General features: G+C 27.4%; 1 protein-coding gene across 1 annotated transcript in view; it reads right to left on the bottom strand.

Moving 5' to 3' along the window:
- Positions 1-2,437: 2,437 nt before the first annotated feature.
- Positions 2,438-20,769, bottom strand: part of LOC111632448 (neurexin-1-like) — a 195,128-nt gene continuing 176,796 nt past the window's right edge. Inside the window, exons 9-18 of the mRNA XM_023376863.1 lie at positions 15,310-15,527; positions 14,995-15,103; positions 11,433-11,629; positions 10,785-11,358; positions 8,716-8,835; positions 7,358-7,536; positions 7,118-7,289; positions 6,098-6,348; positions 5,914-6,019; positions 2,438-4,081 (exon numbers count right to left, since the gene is read on the bottom strand). Of these exons, the coding sequence (XP_023232631.1) occupies positions 3,417-4,081; positions 5,914-6,019; positions 6,098-6,348; positions 7,118-7,289; positions 7,358-7,536; positions 8,716-8,835; positions 10,785-11,358; positions 11,433-11,629; positions 14,995-15,103; positions 15,310-15,527 (2,591 nt within the window). The 3' untranslated portion in view covers positions 2,438-3,416. The remainder of the gene's footprint in view (positions 4,082-5,913; positions 6,020-6,097; positions 6,349-7,117; positions 7,290-7,357; positions 7,537-8,715; positions 8,836-10,784; positions 11,359-11,432; positions 11,630-14,994; positions 15,104-15,309; positions 15,528-20,769) is intronic.

Here is a 20,769-nt window from a genome sequence, read left to right as displayed (position 1 = left end):
CTGTCTCGTTGATACTATCAACAACGAGACAGTTCTGGATTTCAATGAAATCTTATTCGATAGATTATATTATATTCTATATTATCGTGATCAATGCTGAATATAATTCTTATTCTCGTGCTTAAAAATATATCTTCGTCTAAAATTTAAGATTTTTTACTAAATTACATTTCTGGTATATAATTTTATTTGAATAGTCACTGAAAAGATTATAAAATTTACAGAAAGATATTCGTATGTATATGTATAATATATAAGTAATATTAATAAAATCAAAATTCTTTGTGAAGAGCGAAATAAAAAATGACTTCACATAATTGTATAATTCGAGGAGAATCATTTCTATTTCACTATGGTTTCTTTGTAAGTAAACATCAATACAACAATATTCGATTATATTCTTTCGTCGTTTTAACTCGAATTTCAAAACCAAAAAAAGTAATTTTCATAATTTTTTTTGTCTTTTAATCCATTAAAATTGAAACTTTTTGAGTTATAATTTCGAATTTTACAAACTTCGAAAGTAGCTGAAATTTGTCACCAGTTTTGTCACTCTAATTCAAGATAAAAATAAATCGTGCAAATTCGTCATTAATTGCAATAATACAGAATTATTTCCATTATAAATTATTCAAATTGTATTCTTTATTAAAGTGTTTAGTTTTTAAGAAAAATAATTCTATTTTCAAAAATTTTAAATGAAAGCAAGCATAAACTATGCAGTAGATAATCTTATATGTGATACAAACAAAATTTAATCTATGTAGCAAAGTTACAAATAAATTTAAATTATACGAAAAATATATTAGCTACAAGAAAAATGTACAAATTTTCATCTAAATTGAAGTTTGAATGTTTTTTTTATTAGACGTTAAGCAGTCTCAAATAATTGTACGCACGCCTCTGTTAAATAAAAGTTGATTAAATGGGTATAAACAAGTTGATTAAAGCAACTTTTTATATATTTTTTGATTACTTTTTTTACTTAAAACTTGAACATATCGAACACCGTCTAGGACAATGCATTTCCATTTATTGAAGATTTTTGTAAACATATATTTTTGTCTGAAAACATGTTTTTTTTTTATTGAAAATTCTGATACGTATTGATAACATTTTCACTGTAAAACATTTACCAAAACTCTTGTGAATTTAATACTTAGTAAATCTTTAATGGTTAAATTGTGTTTTATACACAACAAAGATTCAGTGTTAAACGCATCTAAAGAGGTTATAGTCAAAACTAATTTTTAATCTAAATTGCTAGTTACTTCTGTAACCATCGGTTGACAGTTTTAACATCCTTTATTGTCTCATAGCAAATTAATGGAGTTATTAAAATAATATCTTTTAGACAAAAAATTTACCGCTATCGAAGACAAATGAATCGTATTTGTATAAAATGTGTTTACATCGTTTATAACAGAAACATTTAAATAATGAGAACGAAATTTGTTTTCTCGTCATTAATTTGTGAAGATTGTAAATAATTAACTGTACAATAATTCTACGCAATTTCAGTAATTTACAATTTCGTGCAATATCAATTTGGAACATCCACAACATGATTACAGGTCTGTAAATAAGAATAATGTATTTTTTTCCTCTATATTAAACAACCATTATGTTTTAATAAACATACTTATAACCCTATATAATACTTAGATAAATCAATATAACGTTATGAAAGATAAGCTATTACTGGGCGTAAACAGCTTATATGTTATGCAGGCTTGAAAAAAATTTAGTCGCATTGAATTATTACACAGAAATGTCTATTTTATTTTTAATATTATTGAAGCTTAAGCGTCAAAAGAATTAATAATTATTCAATAGATCCAATATTTGAGTATGTATGCGGACTTAAAACGAAGTAAAAGGTCAAATGAGTAAAAAAAAATTATCTCTGTAGATAAGAAACTATCAATAATATTACTTTTCTACTCTTACATCAGATTATGGATGAACGAAGCATTAGAATGACCCTAGTAATAAATTTCAATCATTATTTAATCTGTTTTCTATATAACTTATATAGAAATAAAAAGCAAGCATTAATAATTAAATTCATTTTTTCATATTAAAAGCTTTTTTTAATAATCTAAAAATGTTTATATATAACTTAAAAAGATATTCCAGTGTAATTTAATGGAAAATTTAAAAATTTAATAAAGTTTTCTTTAAAAGTAATTTTTTTAAATATAACTTTTAAGGAAAAAGAAAAAGGAGAATGATGTTATATCCGAAAATAACCTGTTTGCTCACAAAAGACAAGTAATAATGATATTTATAAATTCTGAAAATATTTAAAACCAATTATATTTAGCTGTTTACTAGTTAAATGATATTTTTAGAATATATTCGATGCGTAAACTTAATTATTGATTTCTTGGTATTATATTATAAAAATGATAAAAAGAGAGGCAAAGACATCTTTCTCATTGTTTTATTTGCACAATTTTCCTAACCATTTTATTGCCAGGATCCCGACAATGATTGATAAAGTACAGTAGAGCAATCATAATGTATAAACAGGGCCGATGATGATATTCGCGAAAAATTAAGTCGGGAGGATGCGTGGCTTTCTTCTCATTGATATCACGTGATTCGTTCGTAGTTATCTTCAAAAATATTTAATTCCTACAGCTTTACATTTATTTATAATTTTTTTTAATTTTTTCCTTCTTTTCTTTGCGATTCGAACTCAGAACTTTTCCATCAATACTCGACTACTTTAAAAATTAGAAGACAGATGGCGCCACACGTTTCTAAAGTACGTTTACGTTGCATAAGCTAAGGTTAGGCCATAAACTGGGTGTAAAATCTGATCTAAATATTGCAATGGTGATGCACTATTATTGATCATAAAATTGGATTTCGGGTGTTTTCGTAAACAAATATGTGATATATAAAACGGATAAGAACCTGTTCAGGATGAATCGATCTTCATAAATTTTCAATCGACACAATATATTAGTTTACCTCACAAAAACAGTCAGTTCTGTTGAAAAAATGATAATAATTACAAATAAATTTTTCATTAATCTATATAATATTTTCCCCCTCAATATTGTGAAATTGCAGCAGCAGCGAATGATGTATGCTCTGCAACATTTGGGTTTTTGCGTCACATCTAAAAATGATCAAAAAACAACTTTTTTTTATTTTGCTTTGCTTTTTTTTAAGAAAAAAAGAAAAAAGCGGCGAACAATTCATCGCAGTTTGACGATTAATCCTTTGGATTGGCATTTTTCTACCTGTTAAGGTAAAAGTGATAAATGATCGCCATACAACTCAATGGCGATCACTAACAGTGATCGATTCTTAAAAATGGCCGATCGTTAATTACGTCTGGCAGTACCTTGAGATATATATATAACGTTCGCGAGGTATATCACGCAAAATAAAGAATTCACTCACACATACCACTCTTTAAGATCTTTACCATCTTTAGTAATATTTGGATTCCTTGTGGCCTTCTCTCCAGTTTTGACCGTACCATTCATGTGTGCTTGCTGTCCATTTAATAAGGATGGACTAGCCGAAACGGCTGCAAATTGATAGTTCTTGCTTTCGTCGATTTTGTAAGAACCTTCCGATCGATTTCTAATTCGATAAACGATTAGTGCAACTAGAACAATGCCAATAAGAACACCCGCTATGATACCTATCACCAGAGCCGTACTATCGGCCGAACTTTTACTTTTATGATTTGGTCGATGAACTTCCTGACCCGTTCCCGGATTTTGAGGGATGGGTACTCCGTAAACTTCAATTTTTGAAGATCGTGTTGTTTGGACGGTTGACGGTGATGGTTGGTGAGGTACTTGAGGTCTAATGACGGAAGACAGATCCTGTTCCGAAGTGTCGTCTGTAGGATAAAGTGGTTTTGATGCGTCTATTATCTCGACTAAATCGTCTGTCGGTATTGGATTTACTACTTCGCCCGACCCAGAACCTTCTGGACAGAATTCTTCTTCGTCGTCGCAAAGTTTATCTTCCAGATTGGTTTCGGAATCCGTTACCAGACTGGTTGGACTACCCGTGGGCAAGATATGGACGGGAGTGATTAAGTCGTCACCTGCAATGAAATCGAATGCAAATAATTACATCTGTGGAGTAAAATGCTTTTTTAAAAATTTATACAACATTTTCTGCAAGAAAAAAAAAACTTAAAAAATGCTTTAGAAAAATTCCCTTATACTGAACTTTAAGGAACATTTCTAAATTATTTTATACTCTTAGGAGTTTAACTAATATAATATAATGAAAAAAGATACAAAAATTTATTATAAAATATTTTGATTTATTTAGAGGAAAGAATATAGAATAATTCGTTTAACTTTAAAATAAATATTAAAATAATTAAATTTAAGATTAACATTTAAATTTTTAAATTATTAGTCAAAAAATTTTGTATTAGTCAGAAAATTAATAGATAAATAAATGTAAACTGAATAAAATAAAGTATTCTAATTGATCAAGTAGATTAATCTGACTTAATATATATATATATATATGTATATTAATTTACACATACAGGATGGCACATCTAAAAGTATACTTGAAAGAAATGCAAGCGTGGTTGATAAGTTAGTAAAATTATAATTTAATGTAAGCCAAAAGACAGATAAAATAGCTCACTACAATAAGTGTTGGAAGTGGCCTTAATCCCGTTCGATGTATCTTTCGTATCTCGTCAATATGGAAACCCATTGAAGTGTATCTGGTGTAATTGTTCGTAGTGCATTTTTAAATCTTTACTTACAGTTTTTTTCGTTCTGGGATTATTTTGTATACCGATCCTTTTAGGCATCCCAACAAGTCACATGTACTCAGGTCAGGAGAACTCGATGGCCATATGATCTTGGTACTCTGCATTAACTAATCAGCGCGTTTGGGTATAGTTTTAAAGGCGCCACTCACTATATATATTAAAATTTATATATTTATAAATTTTAGCAATAAATATTAAAATAATAAATATAAACATTTTAATATTTAATGTTTGTTTGGTCGAATAAGGCAATGCAACAAGAGGGCTATTTGCCAAGAGGGTGCCTCTCGGGAGGAATTGCTATGGGAAAGTGGCCGCTAGTTAGGGTGTTAGACACGTGAAGAAAACGCTAATAACTCAGGCGTGAAAGCCTGGACAAACTACCGGTATTAATTTAATATTTATAACATAGCAAATGAGCGTTACTGGACAATAATTTAATGTTATTATCACTGATTGTTCAATACTTCATTTAATGGTTTTCGTTGTTTTGATAGTTAGAAACTATAAATAATTTTCACGTGTAAATTCTTTTAGAATTTTTTACAGATCAAAATTTTGTGATAAACAGTTGGCAGATGATAAAATCCTACAAAGGGAAGGAACATGAAATATTATAACGAATGAATAATAATAATAGTAATTTTAATAGTAAAATATTTTCTAAAAAGCATTTTTCTATCTGTAATTTAATGAATTTGGATAATAATTCTTTTTAATTTCATTTTTAAATCATGATTTAAATTTTTGTTGAATTTGCTTTTTGTTTTAAACTTCTCAATTTTACAAATAATAAAAATGCTTTAATTTGAGCTTCAATTAATACATTTGGCTCGTGCATTATTTATAAACTTAAGGAAATTTGATATGTAAAGCTGTCCTATTGAGAGACTCTTCAGCTAATTTTAGCAACCATTATTAACAACTGTGTGTTTACACATAAACCTAGAATGCAATATTCACTTTCCCAACTTCCGGATATACGCACTCTCTTGTAATTCAATTTAATATAGATTTGATCCAGCTAAGAAAAACAGACTCCTAATTTATTATAGTCATTTCTTTCTCTGTTAAAATATTTTGCTTGCGAAGCAAAATATGATGTGAAATTTATATCTAACATCAAGAGAACCGACCAGAACCACCTTCATTGAAATTGCATCGATCTTCATCATCCCAACATCCGGAGCCTCCTCCCGAAGAAACAGGATCTTCTTCTTCTAACATAGAATCGCCTTTAGGCTATAAAGGACATAATCTGTTATAATTAATAATAAAATTTAAGTCTTTAAAAATAAGTAAAATTCACGAATGACAAACCTGTTGCATTTGAGGCGTTGGTGCTAAACTAGATTGATGAGAATCGTGAGGAAGTGATACAAGTAATTCTACATCACCTACGACAGTTACACTAGGGTCGTTTTCAGCAGCCATATCTAAAATGCGTAGTCCATTGAAAACCAATCCAGCAATCACTCCTTGGAATGGTCGTTCTATTTTATCTTTGAGACCATTCTTCTTGCCCCCAACTTGGATTTTGGAATGACTATTGAATATGGTCAGTTGTCTTCCTAAAATCGACAGGGATTTTTTTATTCTATTTTTATAATTTAAGAAATTTAAAAACACAAAAGTACATCAAAAGAATATAAAACAGATGACCGTCAATAAATCGAGCCGCTCCATGAAAAAAAAACTTCTTTATTGTTATCTCTATATATAGTTCGCTTCTTTTATACAGTTGTATAGAATGTTATGTTCCCAGTTGATATTGGAGATGATGTCTAGAATTCTGAATATACCAGAATCCAAAGAATAAAATACATTTTTCCTCATCAAAATATCGAATTGATTCTATTTAACGTTACAAAAATAAAACAAAAACGGTATAAAATAAAAGGCAATTATTATTATTATTAAATTAAAACATAATTACGAGAATAATGAACAATATGTACTGTACATTATTTAAGCAGCACACTTTCGAATCTATACAGTTGCTTTCTATATATATCTTGGATGCAGCGGATGAGCCTCTTCAATGAATATAGCAGATGCTTGGAGATTTACTAGCCAATATTGTTCGAGAATACTGCTAACAATGTGTACATCTATATAATGTAATTCATCTAAGCTATTGTGCTATTCATAACGTTATATAATAGTTTCATTATTGCCGTTTAATCATAGGTAATGCATACAAGATACGACCATTCATTTTTATGAGGGAAGGAAGGACGTAATCCAAAATAACGTTATTAATTTATATTTAGATTTTCAGGATTTCTATCTCTTTGATATTAAAAAATAGTTCGAATCAATCAATTGAATATAATTTACCTTTCGGATGTTTAATTCTAACGTTATGATCATCGACTTGGATGGTCGAGTTGGGTCCTGATCTGGTAAATCTAATCACGTGATACTGTCCATCATTAACGTTAACGCTGAGTTCTCCAATCGGATGATCTTCGGTGCCCATATTATAGACCATGAAGACGTTACCGTCGACCTGTTAGGAAAACTGTGATTAGAATAAACGTTGGAAGCGATAATTAAAATATTTAGAAAGATTCTTACGACTTCTAACTCCATATAATCATTGCTGCTTCCACTATCGATCCTCATCAATACGGCATTGACTGTCATGGTGATGATGCCCAGCGCTAGTAAATCGCTTTTAGTGTCTGGTCTCTTATCTTTGGGGTAAGTGAAAGTAATTAAGCCACCACCGGGATCAAATCTGTAAGCGATGCTCTCTAGAAGTGGGAAAGAAAAACTTCGATGATAAAAATTCAGCTTACAAGTCCGTAATTATCAATATTTAATTAGTAATCAACATTAATACATTATCCCGCTTTTAGTATAATATTTAATGCTCTACATAGGTGATAATCGGAATTAAGCTAACGATGACATTCTGCTATATAATGGACAATTTAAATTAAAGGTTTTGTATCACAAGTTAAGCTAGAATTACTTTAAATTACTTAGTAAACCTTATAAGTGACAACTTTATAACTATGTTCATCAACGTTAATTTATGTGTCATTTACGAAGTGATCGAGCTCATTAATCATTAAACATACAGCTTTTTAAAGAAAAAAAAAGAATATTCGAGTATAAAAAATTTATTAATCAAGGAATTTGCTAGAAAATAGAAAAATTTATAATTTCCGGACGAAACGTGCGAAGAAAACATAATTTTAGAATTATTCCATTTTCAACTTTCGTGTTATCGACCGAGAAAACTTTCTATCTAATTATTTCATTAAATCAGTAATTTAGACGAAATCAAAACTTTAATATTTTTTCGTCAATATCTAGATATTAATAAATTATTTATAAATAATTTGACATTAATCGAACCGATAAAAGAATTTGTGAAGATAAATTAATGTAAAAGCAAAATAATTTTATTAAGAGTTAATATAAACTCAATTAAATATCGCCAATATGTGTATATAAATTTTAATATTAGTTTTTTTTTTATGGAATGGTAATTTTTTTCTTTGTAAATTAAATTTAACAACAGAACCAGAGAAAATCATGTCAGCACTTTTCTTTGAGATAAAAATTCCTGATTTTTAAAATTAAAATGGTTGTTTTATTTTATATCTTAAATTTAAAATAATAATAATAATATATTTTTATCTATTAGAAAAGTTTAAAATTTGTAATAAAATATTTAAAATATGTTATTTTCATAAATATATATATAAATTTTACGTTATGCTTTACTCCATGTTTAAATATATATGTTACTTTTGATGTACAAAAAAATATTTTAAATGTGTGTAGGTTGTATAAATTTATTTTTATTCACAAAATAGTCTTATTTAGTCGACATTCTAACATTTTAGTTTTATCAAAACTTTCTGTAATAACAAATAGCAGAAACACAAAAATCATCACAAAAAAAAAGAAAGAAAAATTACCATCAGAACACGTTGGTCCAGTAAAAGAAGTCATATCACAATCGCAGGTATAACTATTCCACATTTGCACACAAATACCTCTATTAGCACAAGCAGTATTGCTACATTTTGTAACAGGACCTGAAAATAAAAAGTATTTTTGCGAAAAATCAACTCCCATATCCTTAAAAATATTAAGAAGAACACGACATTTATATCTTTAAACTTCAGGTTAAGTACAAGTTTACATTACGCATGCAACAACCGATTAAAAAACAAGGAAAAAAAAGAAAGAAAACCAATAAACATTTTAAAATCTAAACAGTTTTGTTTAATCTTAAAAATTAACATTAGCAAGTCTGCATTTGATTTGCGAACGATCGTTAGCAATTATAAACACGAAATGTTATTAACTGCATTTACGTTAGTCGATCTTTTATGACTAACAACTAAATATTAGCGTTTTACGAGCTGACAGTTATTAAGAATCTAATTTTCTCTTTCTAGTTTTTACAATTTTGTGAATTTAACATGGATTCCTGGAGGGATTTTCCTCGATGTACAGGCGAACAGTATACACTTGTATAAAATATTAATCAAACTAAGCAATGGAAAATATTTTTATCGTAACTCACAAGTAATTTTTGCTTTACAATTCTCACTTTGGTAATTAATTCGGTTTTTGTATGCATTTTCAGTTTGCTAATTTACGAAGATCTTACGATAAACTGAATATTTTTAAGGAAACCATTCAATTGAGATGTCAGTTGTTGGTCTGTGGAAAATTCGAAATGAATCTATCTCTTCGGTTTGAATTATTTTTAAATGGAAAAAGTTTACAGAAGATATAAATTCGTTGTTTACAGAAGATATAAATTGATAGAAACAATTTTATCTGGCACATAAAAATGATAATACCAATAGAGTTAGTTGATGCTTTATACTTTATACTATTTATCTTCTACTTAATAGGATGTTTCACTCGTTTTAACGGTCGGTGACATTTAAAAGAGAGTCACCTCTTTATAAAATATATAAAGACGTTTTCATTGACTGCAGAAACGAAGACAGACTTCATTATGTCAACTACGAAAATCCAATAATTACCGAATATATTCCTCGGGGAGTCACGAAAGGTTTGTTGTTTGATTTACGTTCAGACGTAATGAAGGACTGACAACAAACTTTAATTACATTGCATCCTGGCCGACTGCAATGATTCTCCTTTAAAATGTCTCAAATGTGTCGTTAGTTTACGTATGACGGAAGACTCACCTTAGGCTCCTCCAATTACTATCGTTATTTTCGTCCGTATTATGTCGTAGACCCGGATCGACGGTAAAGCCAGTGAGGTATTTGCCTCCAGCACAAAGCTGACAAGGGCACAAATACCAACACAAAAGGCATTTTTTAATTAGTTTACGAAAATTATCTTTCATGGCCAATCTTAATCGTGAAATGGCAAATATAATTGAAAAATGGGTACAGAGGTAAATATCCAAAAAAATAGAAATGCTGATATTTAATGAAAAACACATGCTGTAACAATTTTAAATTTCCTATATATGCGTAATTTTTAGTATAATTGCATTTTCTGTTTTCTTCCTGAACCTCGTTATATGCCATTCAATGCGTAATTTCAATCTGTTGATTACTGACATAGAAATACATTTACAAAGTTTGAAAGGCTTTTTCGTTTTTCTCCAATATGAAACATACAGTAAAATATGCAATTTCTAGATAAGGAAAAACTCAGTAAATAAAAGTCCTTTCTTCTATTTTTTCCGGATGCTACAGTCTTACTCTAATCAATGATGTTGTAACTTATAAGTCCCACAAGAATGAAGTAAATTGTGAAGAGCACAACCTTTAAACTTTGCCTCGAGCGCAGAAATTATTCGATTCGACTCTGTTATGTTGTAGCCCGGAGTAAATGCGACTTAAGATACAATGCTTGGAGTGATACCGTGACCAGAAATAATATAATTTAAATTCGAGGCGCTACGTGTTTATAATTCCTTAATTAATCATAATTAACAGTTTAATCGGTTTGCTAACAATTTATGTCGATTAAAATAAATCGTACTCACCGGCGCATCCCATCGAAACTAATGTGCTAGGTATTAGAGCATCTTTACTTAGATCCAACATGTCTCCGTTTAAATCCAAAGATGCCAAGCAGCCTTCGAAACCGTGTTTTGATTGTATTAATTTAGGCAACGAGGTGTACATAGATCGCCGGACTCCCCCTAGATACAAGAGTCCATCGAGATCCAAATGGATATTTGAACCGGCACTTGTCACAGTTGCAATCATGTCGTCCACCATTAACGTGTGCTGCCTCAGTAATGGTCGACCAATCGTAACAGCGTGCCAGTGATTATCGTTCAAAGTGTTTCTGGTGTTGGACCTAACTCTACGAGGTCCGTCTCCCAGATTGAATATATAATGAAGATGACCATCGACGAGCTCGATGGCTAAAAAATCTTGACCCTTGCCACCGTTATAGAGCAAAAGCCCACCGGGTTCTAGAGTTTTGAATTGGAAGTAAAGATTCATCGAAGCGTAAGCTTTGAGTTGAGGTAATCCTATAAAAGTGTATTTTGATTTAAAAGTCACCGGATGGTGAACAATGTGATCTTTCTTGCCAAATTTTGCCGTCACCTGAAAGACGAATAAGAAATATTTGCATTTTTATTGAATTTGATGCATTCGAACATGAAAGATATTTAACCTACCTGAGAATTTGTCATTTGCCCATTTCGTGCCATGTCGAAAAAATGATTTCCGTTAAAAATGAAATGCTGCATGTGACCAACGAAATTGGGTATATCTTTAACAAAGTTCGTACTAATTGTATTGGCACTTTTATCTGGAACTACAGCACCAATGTGCATGGAGTGGAAATCCAAAGTAATTTTTTGTCCAGTAAGCTCTGCAAAAAAAGAATAAAAATGAAAAAAGAAAAACCTAAAAAAGTAACGTTTATAAATTCTTTAAAGCAGTTATAAAACTAAATTAAGCTTATTTTTAAAACTATGAATATATTTTCCAACTTTCTCCATTTAGAAATTTTTCACAAAACATAAATTCATTAAACATCCAGGAAACTCGAGCAAAACCCATATTTTACATAATATTTATCCTTGTTCTGATAATTATATTTACTTGGCTCAGCGTATAACTCGGTTAAAATCGCATTACCATTTATAAAAATATTAAAATTAATTAAGAAGTCAAATTAAACACATCTTTGATACGTATTATAAAAGTTTTATAAGTTTAAATAGCATTTAAATTTACAACAAAATTTATTCCAAGTCACTAGAGATTTTAATTTTCAAGATTCTCTCTCTCTCTCTATCCGTTAATTCAGCTTTTAAACAAACGATAATTTTGATGAGAATGCCTCGAATGCTTCTGTCGTACTTCATATCTGCATCTTTACAGATTACCATCATTTCTACTGACACCCGTAATAATGACTTAGTCCTAATTAGGGCCACGTAATTAACGTACAATTCGCCAGAGCGTGATTTGCAGTCCCAGATGACCCTTAGATATTTGTAAGGTCAAGTAGAAAATCACGTGACTTGGTCAGAAAGGAAGTTTATCTCTTGGCTTATCGAGTAAAATTTTTCGGTTGAGATGATGATGATATCGATATTTATCTTCTTCCTCTTTTGCAAGATACACATTTTAATGAAAAGACGAATGGAGTATTTACATAAATTTAATAAAAAGTAATTAAATCAATTTCTTCAAAATATTTTTTTCTTTTCGCTCGATGATTTTAATTATTAAACTTAATTTTTACTTTAGTTCTTTGGTGGCTTTATTACAGAAATTGTGGCTTTTACAGTATCGTTACTGTTCAACCGCAGTAACCATAAAGCTCGTAAAGAGTTTCTTACAAGTATTATAGTTTTATGGACTAAACATATATATAAAACGACTCTAAATATTATTAATGTCTTTCTAATGTAAAAAATTCAACTTGGATTTTAACTTTTTTCCATACATTCTATTCAACAACCTTTATTAATTCATCTAAATTGATTTTTACGGTCACTGAGACTATAAAAATATTAGGGCTAACTATTTTCATAGAAAATTTATTATGTGTTTACAATTTTTTTAGAGGCGGATCATGCACGAATGATATTATATAATCATATATTACTTATGCATTCATTTATATTATACAGTACATAACAATATTTATTAATATTGTAGTTATGTCAATAACCAGGGAATTTTATTACAATGCAGAAAGTTTCAAAAAAAATATTAAATATTTATTTATTTTTCGTTTATTTGAATTAGTTTCAGGCATTCATTTTACGTTTACAAGTCAAATAAGATAATTAAAACAATATCTAAGAGTCTCTTGTATGTTGCAGAACAAAAACACCTGTAAATAAATAAGTGAATAAATATACAAAACATTCGTAATATCATTAATGACAGCATTTTAACTTGTTACGGTCAAAATATGTAAAATTATCTCTTATATAATATTTATAATTCTTATGATATTGAACTGAAAATGTTATTAAAGTTGAAATGATTATTCATAGAAAATGTATTGATAAATTTGGATTATTAAAAATTAGATACACGTATGTCTATATCAAAAGCAGATTTGCATTTATCCAATGTTTGCATTACAGTATTCAGAAATACTAGTAACATGCGAAAATGGAAATGCTCCTTATTAAATTATATATTAAAACATTGGATTTAATATCCCAGATTTAGTGTTTACTTATAAAATAATAATAAGTTACAAAGAAAATAAAATTTTTATTATCGATAATGGGAATGATTTTCTCGCTCCAGCTGTTTTTAAAAGCGTGCAATTAGCAGAATATGTTTATTTTTTTTCTGTTTGGTGCCTAATATAATGTCATAAACTGGAGAAAATTTTACTTGAAATAAACGATTTCTTCCTAACAATTTGAATTTAAACTCTTAATGGATAATTCTCCTCCCATCTGGTTAACGACTTAATAAGATTATTATAATCTTTTAGTTTTAATTATATGATTTCATATTATTCTTAAGAGGTAATCCTATAATAATTCATTAAAATGATATTTAAAGTTTCTGTCGATTTTTTAAAATATTAATTATTTAAAAAATAAAATATTTAAACTAGAAAAAGTATTATTTTAAAATCGTAAAAAAATCATTTATGTAGAAATTTGTTTAACATATAGCCTCTAGAAAACACTTTAAAGTGAATTTACATCTATAATATTTTTCTGTTTTAGCAAAATTAAAATATACTCTTAAAATATATGTTCTAAATATTAATTTACTGTATAAATTATAGGGATTTTGTTATATTATATAACGTAAATGGCACAATATAAATGAAGTATTTTCCTTGATTTAATTAAGAAACTTATTGAGGGAGAAGCAGCTTCTTATGCGAACGTAACTGTTTAAATGAGGGCAGATCAGGAACTTCTGCTATATTTATTAGTGGTATAGCGATGTTAGTTACTTATTTAACTAATTAAGCATTTAACTAATGGATAGGAAAACTAATTGAGGAAAATTCTCTACGTTAACTGTTCCAAATGTAGGTTTAGTAAAGATAATTAAATTTATTACGCTTGATATATATATTTTTAATATAAAAAAATCAAATTTAAAATTCAAATTGAAAAATGGAACAGTAGATTTTTTGCCTGTAAAAATATAATGATTAAATAATGATTCTTTCTCGTTTGAATGCTACGTATTTTAGAAAATACATTTGTAAGTAGAGACGAAGTTTTCATAGCAAATTGAAGAATGTCGTGTGGTGTAATTATTTAAATTAAAGCTGCCCCTTTAATAAACGTTTTCGTTTTAAGTTGCTAGAATATAATTTCATTGAGAATTTAACGTTGACAAGCATCGCAGATTATTAATTTTCATCTTAAAACCCTTTATTTAGAATATATCATAGAATAGAGATGTTTATTGTTATTTTAAACCATAGAAATATTTTATGTTCATCTTTATGTGAAAAACGACTATTTATTAAAATGATGTTCAGAAAAATTTATAAAACTTAATTAATAAAATAATCAAACCATTCCATTGTTTTTTTTATTGATTAAATTTAATATTAGTTTTAAAACCTTATTAAATATCGAAAGTTTACGCTTTGAAAATTATGCAAGCGTAAGCTATAAAATAACTATAAGTGAAATGAATAAAAATTTTCTAAATAGACTTCTTACTTAGTAAAGTTTTAAAATGTTTAATGTTTTATATACAAATTAATCATCCTTCAATGATTACCTCGACTAATGGATTCAGAGTCAACACGAGCTTCCATGCTTTGTCCTCTTCTCGTAATTTGAAGTGTATGCCATTGATCATCATTTAATCCCTGTCCAATGTAAACTACCTAGAAATTAAACAATACTATGTATAAAAGGCACTTTAAATATTACTTTAAAGAGTAATTTAAACAAGTTACGCAATTACATATTTAAGAAAACTCACTGAAAAGCTATGCGGAAGCTAGAAAAATCTTTTATGTTTTGTATACTAATTACAGAATTAAATTAATAGTAATGATGAAAATAATGTTTGTAGATGAGGTTAACGTACCTTGTTGCCATCTCCGACATTCAATACAACCTTAGCTCTTCCAGATTCCAAAGCAACTATCAAATGACCCGAGGTCTTGTCGGAGGTGGTGGCTATCAAAAGACCACTGGGTCGTGTTGTTCTGAAGCGAAGACTGATGTCTTCGGCTTGTGTATAGGAACCTTCTGGTACTGTAATCTTCATAAATTGTCCACCGTCAAAACTTAAGGTGGTTGCATCTGTAAATTTAAGTTTCCTTAAAATCAAGATAAATTTCCACTTATATTACACAAGAATATTCTTTTTAAAATATCTTTTTATATTTCCACGCGACTGTTAGAATTATATTTAATTTAGAATTTATAATTACGATACGAAAACTGATACAACAATTAATATAATTTCTTACGATTTTAATAGTTTAAATTTTATCTGATTAAACTATTACTTTGTTTGTTTATGTATACTTATCTTACGGGCCTTGTCTCGAAATAAAATCGCTAAACTTATAAATCCAATAGAAATCAATAAATCCACACACCGTTAATTTCTTTACTAAGAGACATCTTATAAAGAGAAGTGAATTAAATTAAATTCATAAGCATTTTATCAGATTATAACTAATTTATATGTTAGTTCTCTTTGAACAAAAACAATAATTATATTTTATTTAACAAAGTAGTAACATCATTTTAAAATCTTCTATTAAACTGGTGTTTACATAATAAATCTGTTATATACTTTTCACTTTAAAATGTAGATATTAAATAATCTTAAATCTCGGTAATTAGTTTTAATGTAATTCTGTCCTCTAATTACTTCTCTATAAAATTATGAAGATTCCAATGTATTTGCCAGTCATGTCATGTTTCCTGCAAATGACATTCAACAAAGAAACATCATGCGAATATATAAATATTTTTTAATATAATTCATTTCTATTGGACTGATAAGTTCAATGACCAAATTTAAAAAGTTTTTTTCTCCTGTAATAGGAAACATTTTCCTCATGAACGAAAACATTAGTTTGACTGAACAAATTCAAATTTTAAAGTCAAAATAGTTGCATTCCTTTATAAAACACTAACCGATTTGTAAAAAGCTTAATATATTACAAGAGACAGATCTTGGAAGCTCTTTCATGAAAATTCCACTACGTAAATGATGTTTTACACTATCATTTAGTCTTTTTTTTTATTTAAAAATAAATAGTTCGTTCCGCTCTTATAAAAAGAAACTTAAATTGCATATATTCTTACTTTTAAGAACGAATTCAATATTATTATTACCTTTGGAATATATGAAAAAAAATTCGTTTTTAACTTTTTCAAATTGGAAATTCCCAAATTGCAAATGATGCTACATATCTATTAACTACAAATTTTTTAAAAAATATATATATCAGTAAATCTAATTATTTTAAGATGAACAACTTAACAAAACTGTAAATTTTATTTGCATAGCATTAAAGATAATTGATATAAAAATAAATATATATTTAAGTAAATAGGTATTAAAATAATTTATTTTAAAGATGATCGAGTTTGGTCTTACGTAATTTATTGTTTTATAAGTGAAGTTTAGTGGTAATTTACCGCTTACCTGGGGTTATAAAGTCTACAGCAGATTCATCTACGGTTACACGACCAGACTTTCCTGTTCTCCTTAATGACACAGTATGCCATTGACCATCATCGACTCTTCTTGTAGTGGCTTTTGCCTTGACCGCACCGGATCCAAGATTAAGTAACAAGAACACGTGTCCGTCGAGTAACTCGAAAGCGAAAAAATCCCCTTGGGCAGTGGCACCACTGTTATACATTAAGACTCCATTAGGTTCATTAGTACGGATCTTGAATGAAATGCTTCCAGCTCTCGCTGCTTCCCAACTTGGTAGAGCCTAGATGACAAAAAAAAAATGCTTATAAATTATGACCTTCTGGGAACGAAAACACTTTATAATAATGGATAAAATAATTTTAAGACAATGTTTATACTAATAAAAAGCAAATATTAAACGTAACGTAACAAAATACAGGCGAAGAAATGCATAAAAAAAAGGTTATTGACCGGTAAGTTATCGTATATCGATAAATGATGGAATAACAAAACGAATTGTTACGGAAAAGATCACATGGCTTTGTTATCAGTTAACCAGAATAATTTTTTTCACAATTACATAAAAAAGTAAATAGTTTTTACGAATAAATGTATATTACACGCTCCATCACATTATATTGAATAATTTAACAATTATAAAGTATTTTTATGCATCATTCGTTGCATTATATTTAAGATGTTTAAAGTTGTTTTACATCAAAATATTATTTTAAAAACGAATTTTTATTTAAACGTAAATAAGATAAATTTAATTAAACATTTTAATAAATTTTTTGCTATTCGTTATACAAAATTGATTTTCTTCCATCCTTAAAAATACATTTAAAACAAGAAAAACAAAGGAGTGGTACTTAACTCAGGAGTTCATGAATTGTCTTCATATAAATTAACTTTGGCAAGAAAAATAACAACTCCTGATTGATTAAGAGATTAGGTAAAGAAAATTATAAGCTTTCACAAAGTTTATCAATCACGGAAAATGTCTTATAAGATCTTGTTGTGATCTATATTATTTATCATTTATATAAATGGTCTTTGGTTCATGTAAATTATGATTAGAAGAGAAGATAGCTGACCCGAATTGAATGAGAAATGAATAAAAATTTTTGCTATTAAAACTTGAATATTAGTAAGATCTTTGATTACCTAAACATCTTCCTAAATTAAGATAAAGAGAAACGAGTTTCTGTAATTAAGGAAAGTAAAAGTAATAGGTTAATATTTTATTTGGATTGCTAAAGATAACCATTTTGGTAATGTTTATTAACAATATTCTTATTTTTATTGCTAACATTAAAAATCTTTAATATTATTTTTATTTTTCATAATTACAACTAAAGAGATTTTATATAAAATTTCAATTATATGATTATTATCTTTTTTCTTTTAATAAATTTTCGGAAATTAGCTTCATAAACGAAAAACACAGAATGCCACTTAAAGAAAACAGCAACGTGAATCAAATACTGTAAACAATACAATGTAAAAAATCAGTATGAAATCAAATACTGTAAACAATACAATGTAAAAAATCAGTGTAAAATCAAATACTGTAAACAATACAATGTAAAAAATCAGTATAAAATCAAATACTGTAAACAATACAATGTAAAAAATCAGTGTAAAATCAAATACTGTAAACAATACAATGTAAAAAATCAGTGTAAAATCAAATACTGTAAACAATACAATGTAAAAAATCAGTGTAAAATCAAATACTGTAAACAATACAATGTAAAAAATCAGTGTAAAATCAAATACTGTAAACAATACAATGTAAAAAATCAGTGTAAAATCAAATACTGTAAACAATACAATGTAAAAAATCAGTGTAAAATCAAATACTGTAAACAATACAATGTAAAAAATCAGTGTAAAATCAAATACTGTAAACAATACAATGTAAAAAATCAGTGTAAAATCAAATACTGTAAACAATACAATGTAAAAAATCAGTGTAAAATCAAATACTGTAAACAATACAATGTAAAAAATCAGTGTAAAATCAAATACTGTAAACAATACAATGTAAAAAATCAGTGTAAAATCAAATACTGTAAACAATACAATGTAAAAAATCAGTGTAAAATCAAATACTGTAAACAATACAATGTAAAAAATCAGTGTAAAATCAAATACTGTAAACAATACAATGTAAAAAATCAGTGTAAAATCAAATACTGTAAACAATACAATGTAAAAAATCAGTGTAAAATCAAATACTGTAAACAATACAATGTAAAAAATCAGTGTAAAATCAAATACTGTAAACAATACAATGTAAAAAATCAGTGTAAAATCAAATACTGTAAACAATACAATGTAAAAAATCAGTGTAAAATCAAATACTGTAAACAATACAATGTAAAAAATCAGTGTAAAATCAAATACTGTAAACAATACAATGTAAAAAATCAGTGTAAAATCAAATACTGTAAACAATACAATGTAAAAAATCAGTGTAAAATCAAATACTGTAAACAATACAATGTAAAAAATCAGTGTAAAATCAAATACTGTAAACAATACAATGTAAAAAATCAGTGTAAAATCAAATACTGTAAACAATACAATGTAAAAAATCAGTGTAAAATCAAATACTGTAAACAATACAATGTAAAAAATCAGTGTAAAATCAAATACTGTAAACAATACAATGTAAAAAATCAGTGTAAAATCAAATACTGTAAACAATACAATGTAAAAAATCAGTGTAAAATCAAATACTGTAAACAATACAATGTAAAAAATCAGTGTAAAATCAAATACTGTAAACAATACAATGTAAAAAATCAGTGTAAAATCAAATACTGTAAACAATACAATGTAAAAAATCAGTGTAAAATCAAATACTGTAAACAATACAATGTAAAAAATCAGTGTAAAATCAAATACTGTAAACAATACAATGTAAAAAATCAGTGTAAAATCAAATACTGTAAACAATACAATGTAAAAAATCAGTGTAAAATCAAATACTGTAAACAATACAATGTAAAAAATCAGTGTAAAATCAAATACTGTAAACAATACAATGTAAAAAATCAGTGTAAAATCAAATACTGTAAACAATACAATGTAAAAAATCAGTGTAAAATCAAATACTGTAAACAATACAATGTAAAAAATCAGTGTAAAATCAAATACTGTAAACAATACAATGTAAAAAATCAGTGTAAAATCAAATACTGTAAACAATACAATGTAAAAAATCAGTGTAAAATCAAATACTGTAAACAATACAATGTAAAAAATCAGTGTAAAATCAAATACTGTAAACAATACAATGTAAAAAATCAGTGTAAAATCAAATACTGTAAACAATACAATGTAAAAAATCAGTGTAAAATCAAATACTGTAAACAATACAATGTAAAAAATCAGTGTAAAATCAAATACTGTAAACAATACAATGTAAAAAATCAGTGTAAAATCAAATACTGTAAACAATACAATGTAAAAAATCAGTGTAAAATCAAATACTGTAAACAATACAATGTAAAAAATCAGTGTAAAATCAAATACTGTAAACAATACAATGTAAAAAATCAGTGTAAAATCAAATACTGTAAACAATACAATGTAAAAAATCAGTGTAAAATCAAATACTGTAAACAATACAATGTAAAAAATCAGTGTAAAATCAAATACTGTAAACAATACAATGTAAAAAATCAGTGTAAAATCAAATACTGTAAACAATACAATGTAAAAAATCAGTGTAAAATCAAATACTGTAAACAATACAATGTAAAAAATCAGTGTAAAATCAAATACTGTAAACAATACAATGTAAAAAATCAGTGTAAAATCAAATACTGTAAACAATACAATGTAAAAAATCAGTGTAAAATCAAATAC

Source organism: Centruroides sculpturatus, unplaced genomic scaffold (assembly GCF_000671375.1).
Source record: "Centruroides sculpturatus isolate CEXI.00-Female unplaced genomic scaffold, Cexi_2.0 scaffold799, whole genome shotgun sequence".
NCBI classification, from domain to species: Eukaryota; Metazoa; Arthropoda; class Arachnida; order Scorpiones; family Buthidae; genus Centruroides; species Centruroides sculpturatus.
This window is presented reverse-complemented; position numbering and strand designations above follow the sequence as displayed.